This window comes from Pygoscelis adeliae, unplaced genomic scaffold (genome assembly GCF_000699105.1).
Source record: "Pygoscelis adeliae isolate BGI_AS28 unplaced genomic scaffold, ASM69910v1 Scaffold242, whole genome shotgun sequence".
NCBI classification, from domain to species: Eukaryota; Metazoa; Chordata; class Aves; order Sphenisciformes; family Spheniscidae; genus Pygoscelis; species Pygoscelis adeliae.
In genome coordinates, this window is record NW_008824369.1 from 2,593,754 (window position 1) to 2,600,214 (window position 6,461).

At 61.9% G+C, this 6,461-nt stretch overlaps 1 protein-coding gene across 2 annotated transcripts in view; it reads right to left on the reverse strand.

Annotated features, from left to right (window-relative positions):
- Positions 1-6: 6 nt before the first annotated feature.
- The window catches only part of LOC103913521 (lysosomal alpha-glucosidase-like), a 15,176-nt gene continuing 8,721 nt past the window's right edge, over positions 7-6,461 (reverse strand). For both annotated transcript variants that reach the window (XM_009320018.1, XM_009320019.1), the window contains exons 6-20: positions 5,764-5,883; positions 5,387-5,505; positions 5,187-5,318; positions 4,293-4,403; positions 3,334-3,447; positions 3,075-3,159; positions 2,585-2,702; positions 2,089-2,222; positions 1,816-1,967; positions 1,474-1,622; positions 1,242-1,383; positions 944-1,042; positions 653-817; positions 426-572; positions 7-182 (exon numbers count right to left, since the gene is read on the reverse strand). In XM_009320018.1, the coding sequence (XP_009318293.1) occupies positions 120-182; positions 426-572; positions 653-817; positions 944-1,042; positions 1,242-1,383; positions 1,474-1,622; positions 1,816-1,967; positions 2,089-2,222; positions 2,585-2,702; positions 3,075-3,159; positions 3,334-3,447; positions 4,293-4,403; positions 5,187-5,318; positions 5,387-5,505; positions 5,764-5,883 (1,850 nt within the window). In that variant the 3' untranslated portion in view covers positions 7-119. The remainder of the gene's footprint in view (positions 183-425; positions 573-652; positions 818-943; positions 1,043-1,241; positions 1,384-1,473; positions 1,623-1,815; positions 1,968-2,088; positions 2,223-2,584; positions 2,703-3,074; positions 3,160-3,333; positions 3,448-4,292; positions 4,404-5,186; positions 5,319-5,386; positions 5,506-5,763; positions 5,884-6,461) is intronic.

The following is a 6,461-nucleotide window of genomic DNA, read 5'->3' on the forward strand; positions in this document are numbered from 1 at the left end:
GCAGGTGACAGTCCCCACTGCCTCCTCCATGGCAGCATCCTGGCCTCGAGGGCTGGAGCATCGAGCATCTCCCGGACGGGTGGTCTCGACAAAGTGGGGGTGACCCCATGGCCCCCCGCTCACAGCCACCGCAGGGAGAAGCCCTTGCTGAGGCTGAGGCCAAGGTCACTCACGGTGAGAACCTGTGGGAGGAGAGGAGACATTTTGGGGTACAGCCTTGGCAGGGGGGGGATGCAGAGCATCCTTTTCCCCACCCAGCTTGGCTGAGCTCCACTCCCCCTGAACCCCGACATGGCGGGAGGGCAACCCCGGAGTCCTCACCCACCTCCTCGGCCACCAACCCTGTGACAAGGGCTGGGGGAGGAGGGATGGAGACCCCCAGGAGGGGGACCCCCAGGACAGGGCACCCCGAGATGGGGCTGTACCTGGTTGTCCAGGTAGGAGAAGGGCTTCTCCTGGCCATTTAGGAGGACCTTGCTGGGTGGTTCCCGCACCCCAAAGATGCTCAGTGTGCCAATGGTGACCTCGGTGGCCTCGGTGCTGGCATGGAGGACAGTGGAGGTGAAGATGTTCTGCAGGAGGGGACAGCATGAGCTCAAGGTGGCCAGGTGCCATGGGACCCCCCACCCTTACCCTCCCCACCGCATCCCACCTGTGTGACGTTGAACACCAGGTAGGAGTAGCTGCCCCGCTCGAAGGTGTCCAGGCTCTCGCCGTCATCCCAGAAGAGGTCCCCCCAGGCGGTGGCACTTGAGGACAAGGCCACGATGAGGCGCAAGGGGTTCCCTCGGGTCGCCTCGCTGGTGGTCCCCGGTTTCTGGCGTTCAAAGACATGGGTGCTGTAGGGCTGCGAGCACCCAGGACGGGGCTCTGGGAGCTGAGGTGCTGGTGGGGACACACACACTGTGGATAGCCCCCAGAGAGGTGATGGGTGGGTGCTCACCTGGGTGGGCAGGATGGCACCCTCCCGGACATGCAGGTTGAGGTGCTCAAGGGGAGCTGACATCTTCAGCATCTCCCCGCTGCTGTTCACCGAGGAGCCCTGGGCAGGCGGTGGGAGACATGGGTGTGAGGGGGTTGAGGGCATGGCGGGGGGCTCGGGCATGGGGCCGGGGAGCAGCCATCCCCACCCATTCCTCCATTGGGGCTTGCTGGGCTCAGCCCCGGCTTCCCACCCACAGCCCCGAGACGGTTGAGTGAGGACCATCCAGCCCCCAGCTCAGCGCTGCGGTGCTCCTCACCGTGTAGAAGTCGTACCACACGCCTCGGGGGACGTAGCCCGTGACCAAGTCCACCCCGGGCTCCAGCACTGGCGTCACCAGCAGGCTCCGGCCCCACAGGAACTGCCTGTCCAGCCCAAAGGTGGCCACATCCCAGGGGAACCTGCGGTGGGACGGAGACGCTGCTTGGATCGGCCGCTTCTCCGTGATCCAGCCTAAGCATCTCCCCAGCTCCCGGCAGGGATGCTCTTACTCAAAGAACAAGGGCCGGGCGACGGTGTCCCCTTGCAGGTGGGCACGGTGGAACAGGGTGTAGAGGAAGGGCAGGAGGGAGTAGCGGGTCAGCAGCGCGTTCTTCATGGCTGTCCTCGCCGCAGGGCTGAACACCGTCGGGTCCTGGGCCTGGGGGAGATGCCGGGAGTCAGCAGCTGCCCCATCCCCACCAGGCATCCCCACTGCCCCTGCCCTCCTGCATCCCACATCCCCCATCCCCCATCCTGCATACCCACATCCTCCATCCCACATCCTGCATCCCCCATCCTATATCCCGCATCCCACCCCTGGGATGCCTCCCACCAGGCACGCTGCCCTCGACCTTCTCGTTCTGGGTGTTGTGGTTGCGGGCGAAGGGGTAGAAGGCGCCGAGCTGCATCCAGCGGGTGCACAGCTCCTCCGAGGTGCTGCCGGAGAAGCCACAGATGTCCGCCCCGACCAGCGGGATGCCAAAGAGGCTGAAGCTCAGCAGCCCTGAGGGCAGGGATGGTCAGCAGGGCACAGGGAGTTTTGGAGATCTCTCCAAACAAGCAGAAAGCTCGATGGAGCTGGGGGTGCTGGTAGGGAGTGTTTGTGTGCAGCCCACTCCACCCACCTGGGATGGAATAATACATGTCCTTCCACTGGCTCCGGTTGTCGCCCAGCCAGTGCCCCGAGTACCGGCCCTGGCTGGGGAAGGTGGAGCGGGAGATGACGAAGGGGCGCTTCCCCCGGATCTGGGTCAATGCGCTGGAAGACAACGTGGAGAGCCAGGGGCAGGAGGTGAGAGCAACCCACCAGGAGTTCAACTTATCCCTCAAAAGTGGAGGGAGAGGTCCGGCCCCACCACAGCCCTGCAGTGCCGGAGGGTCGGCCCGAGCGGTACGGGGAAGGCTCAGTGCCAGGACCGGCCTCATCCACCCACCCCTCCCGGAGCAGCACTGGCTCCCCTCCTCTGGTGGGTTATTCCCATCATGGAGGCTGAGAGCAGCCAGAGCATCTCCCCTTTGGGTCAGGCACTCAAATCCTTGTCCTTTTCCCACACAGCCCTGAGCAGCAGGATTTTGTCCCATCCCATCCCCAGGCCGGCGGGAAGCGGGATGCTTGGGTACCTCGCCGTGGCTTTGGCTTCCATCAGCCCGTAGAGGTTGTGGAGGTTGTAGTGCACCGAGGCTTTCTGCTTCGCTGAGGCACACACGGTCTTTGCAGAGAGGGAATCACCCAGCACGGCTGCCAGGAGGGAGAGCCCCCGTTGGCATGCGGTGGGGGCGGTGGTGCAGGGGACGCAGACCCCCCCACGCTTGCTACGCTTGCTGGCTCTGGGCCAGCCCTCCTGTACACAGAAGCCAGCCATTGCTGCCAACCCAGCACCAAAAGCTCACACAGATGGTCCCATCCTGCACCCTGACGTGGTCCTGACAAGTGTGCAAGGCTTGGGCATGGATACCAGCACACGCAGGTAGGGATGGAGATGTTCAGGGTGTAAAACAGAGACACGATGTCTCTTAAAAATGGTTTTCTCCTATAGCATTCAGCTGCCAGCAACCTCAAAAAGCACGTGGTACCTACCAGCCCAGCCTTGTATGTGATCTCCCTCCTTACCTGGGGTGTACGGTGGGCTGTCAAGCTCTCCGGGGGGGCAGCCGTCTTCAGACCCATCCATGAAGTTGGATGGCTCATTCATGTCCTAAGGAAAGAAAATTGTGGAGCGTTTTCAAGGGGGAGGTTTTGGCGATCAGTGGATAGACCTGGAAAAGCTGCATTTGCGGGACAGACGATCCTGCAGGACCGGCGAGAGACATGCACCGGGCGCACGCCAAGCTGCCAGCAAGGAGTGACCCGAGGGCGAGGAGGGACTTACGATCCAGAGACCGTCGAAGGGCACATGGGCATGGAAGTGCTGCAGGTTCTCCAGCCACCACTGGTGCGTGTCCGGGTTGGAGAAGTCTGCGAAGGCAGTGAAGCCGGGCCAGACCTGCGGGGAGACCACAAGACCGCGGGTTCAGCGGGCAGGCAGCTCATGGCGGGCTGCTGTGGCGAACAGGGTGCCAGGGGGCTGTGAGCATGTCAAAGGACCAGGGGCTGAAACGGGCAATAAACCAGAAGGTAACCCTGAGCCAACTGCTTTGAGTCCTGGATGCTGCACACGCAGCATGCCTCCTGTATCCGTGGTACCCGGGAGCCTCGGGATGCGGGGGACACCCCCGCAGGGGCGAGGGGCACGGGGCCAGGCAGGCAGCAGTGGCTTACGGAGCAGCTGCTCTGCCTCCACTTGCACAAGCCCTGACACCACCCAGGCCAGGACACATCAGGGAAGAGCCGTGATTTCTCCACGCTTTGCCTCACTCCAGGAATTCTGGCCGATTAATTTTTCCCCATGTTTTCAGGCTACGTTAAAAGTCCCTTCCTTGTAGATGGTGAGGGAGAGCTGGTGGGAGCAAATGGCTGGGAAAGGGGGGGACAAACTGGGAGGGAACCGCTGCAGAGCAGATCCGAAGGCACGCGTCCATCGTGGACAACCTCCCCTCACCCCAGAAATGGGAAGGGAGAGAAATCAGATGACCAGCCTCGAGCGGCACCACCAACCCCGTTAAGCTCATATGACTTCCACTGGTGCCTCCGCTGGGGCAGGAGCTGGCTCCTGGGGCCGGTGGACATGGCGGGAGGTGACACGTGAGGCTGAGGGCTGAGCCAGACTCTGGCAATCATCCCAGAGAGATCCCTCGGCCGCTTGGCTTTCCCTCCAGCATGAGGGATGAAATCCCAACCCTGCTATTGCACAACCTCGCTGGGCTGGGATTTCCCCCCGGAGCTCCTCACCTGCCCGATGAGCGGCTGTCCTTGAGTGGTGTTTAGGAACAAGCCCCGTTTCAAGCCTTCATCGAAAGGCCAGTAGGAGCCATGAGGGCTGGTGCTGCTGATGCCGGGATCCTGGGGACGGAGCAGAGGGTTAGCGCCTTTCCCGGCAGACCGCGGCCCCTTCCCCCTGCCAGGCCGGTGTGATTCAGAGAAGACGACAACCCAGACAGGGTCAGCCACAGCCCACACATGGCAGCTGTTTCCCCCAAGGGGAACAGAAACTTGCTTCAACACTTCCAGGCATGTTTTCTAAAATGCCACTTCTGCAAGTCCCCAGGACCCGTTAGGGCGTTTTGGGGAGTGGGGGACACAAATACAAGAAATCTCGCGCTTATGCAAGAAACGTCAGGTCACGGCCGGGCTTGGGCTACAACGGGGAGTTCAACAGGGAGGGAACCTGACCTTTTTCTCCCCCAGGACCCCCTGGTCCCCACTGCCCCCAGCAAGCAGAACCCACACCCCCTTTCCTCGTGGAGGGAAGAAGGGAGATCATAGCTGGGTCATGAGATCCCAGCTCACATGGGGATGTGGGGGCACCCGAGCCAAGCACCCACGAGTTAAACAGCCTGACCCACAGTTCCTCCATTCTTTTGCCCATGGGGGACAGGGGCATCCTTGTATTCCTGCAGCAGACAGGAGCACAGCATGAGAACCTGGCCTGTGTCTCTGCGGTCCCTGCATCAGGGGGATTTCCAGTGGCAGTTTACAGCTGCCTGCCCAGCACTGGGGACCGACCTCGGATAAAAATCCCCGGGGCTGGGGATGATCAGCTGGGACCGCGAGCGCCCCTTACACCTCTGCCTTGCATCCCGGCCCTGCAGCAAAGACAGCACAGGGGGAGAGGAGGGGGAGTACCAAGATTATAACGTAGTACTGCCCGTGTTTGTGGAGGTCTTCCACCAGCGAGGGGAGGGAGGCAAACTTCTGGGGATCGAAGGTGAAGTCCCGGTACCCGTCCATGTAATCAATGTCATTCCACTGTGCATCCTGCAGAACAGAGGCTCAGGGATGGGTGACAGAGTCCAGACGCCCCCTCCACAGGTCTGGGGGGTTACCTGGGGAATCTGGTAGTTCCTCATGGCTCTGACAGTCTGCCAGGTCTCATTGCTGGATCCGTAGCCCCAGCGGCAGAGGTGGAAACCGAGCGCCCAGAGGGGCGGCATGGCCGGGAAACCTGCAGCAAGAGAGCAGGAGCACGGACGGGGTGTCCCAAAACGGCAGCAGCATCTCAAAAGGATGGGAGGGGGAGAAGGGGGAAAGGAGGTGACCGCTGACCCCTGACATGCTGTGAGGGCTGGGGATGGGATGGCTGGAGACCGCTGACCCCTCCCCAGCTGGGAGGGCTGGGGACAGTGGTGAAGCTGGGGTGAGGCAGGGACGGGGGTGCGGGGAAGGTGCCTGCAGATGGCCACGTCAGGGTGCAGGCACTTACCTATCACCTGCTGGTACTGCTGGATGACCATGTTGGGATCGGGCCCCAGGAAGATGTAAAAATCCAGCACCCCTCCGATGGTCCTCCAGGTCAGGCCCGGAGCGGGCTGCAGGGCCACCTCTTTGCAGGAGGGGGAAGAGAAAAAGCCAGTGAGAATTGGGGAGCAACCCCTAGACCCCGACCACCATGGCAGGGACCAGGCAGCACCACTGGCAGCGCTGAGCCTCCAGCAGGGGAACGGAAAAACCCCTGCCTTGTGCTCAGCGGATGCTAAACGGGTGTCTGGAGGCTTAAATCATTGCAGCCCAGGGAGATCGCTGGTTTACGCGGCAAGAAAGCTCACTATCTTAAAAATTTGCTCTTAAGCCCAAAGCTGTGCCATTCTCCCGGCTTCCACTTAAAGACCAAGCACAGGCAGGGCTTTCTTTCACGTCCTCCCCCCAAATCCCCTCCTAAGTGAATGGAGAGCTGCTTGTACGAGCAAGCATGTGGGAGCAAGCGCTTTCCTGGGAAGAGCTTTTCACATGAACAAGCCCTCAAACCTCAGCTCAGGTGGTTGCATCTCCCGCGAGCTCCTCCGCGGGAGCATCGCTGCAATAAAGCCGAGCGCAGCTGGAGCTACGAGAGCCCCGGTGTGCGCAGCACCAGCCCAGCTGGCTGCAAGTGGCGGCTGCTGGCAGGGACGGGTGGTCGCCGGT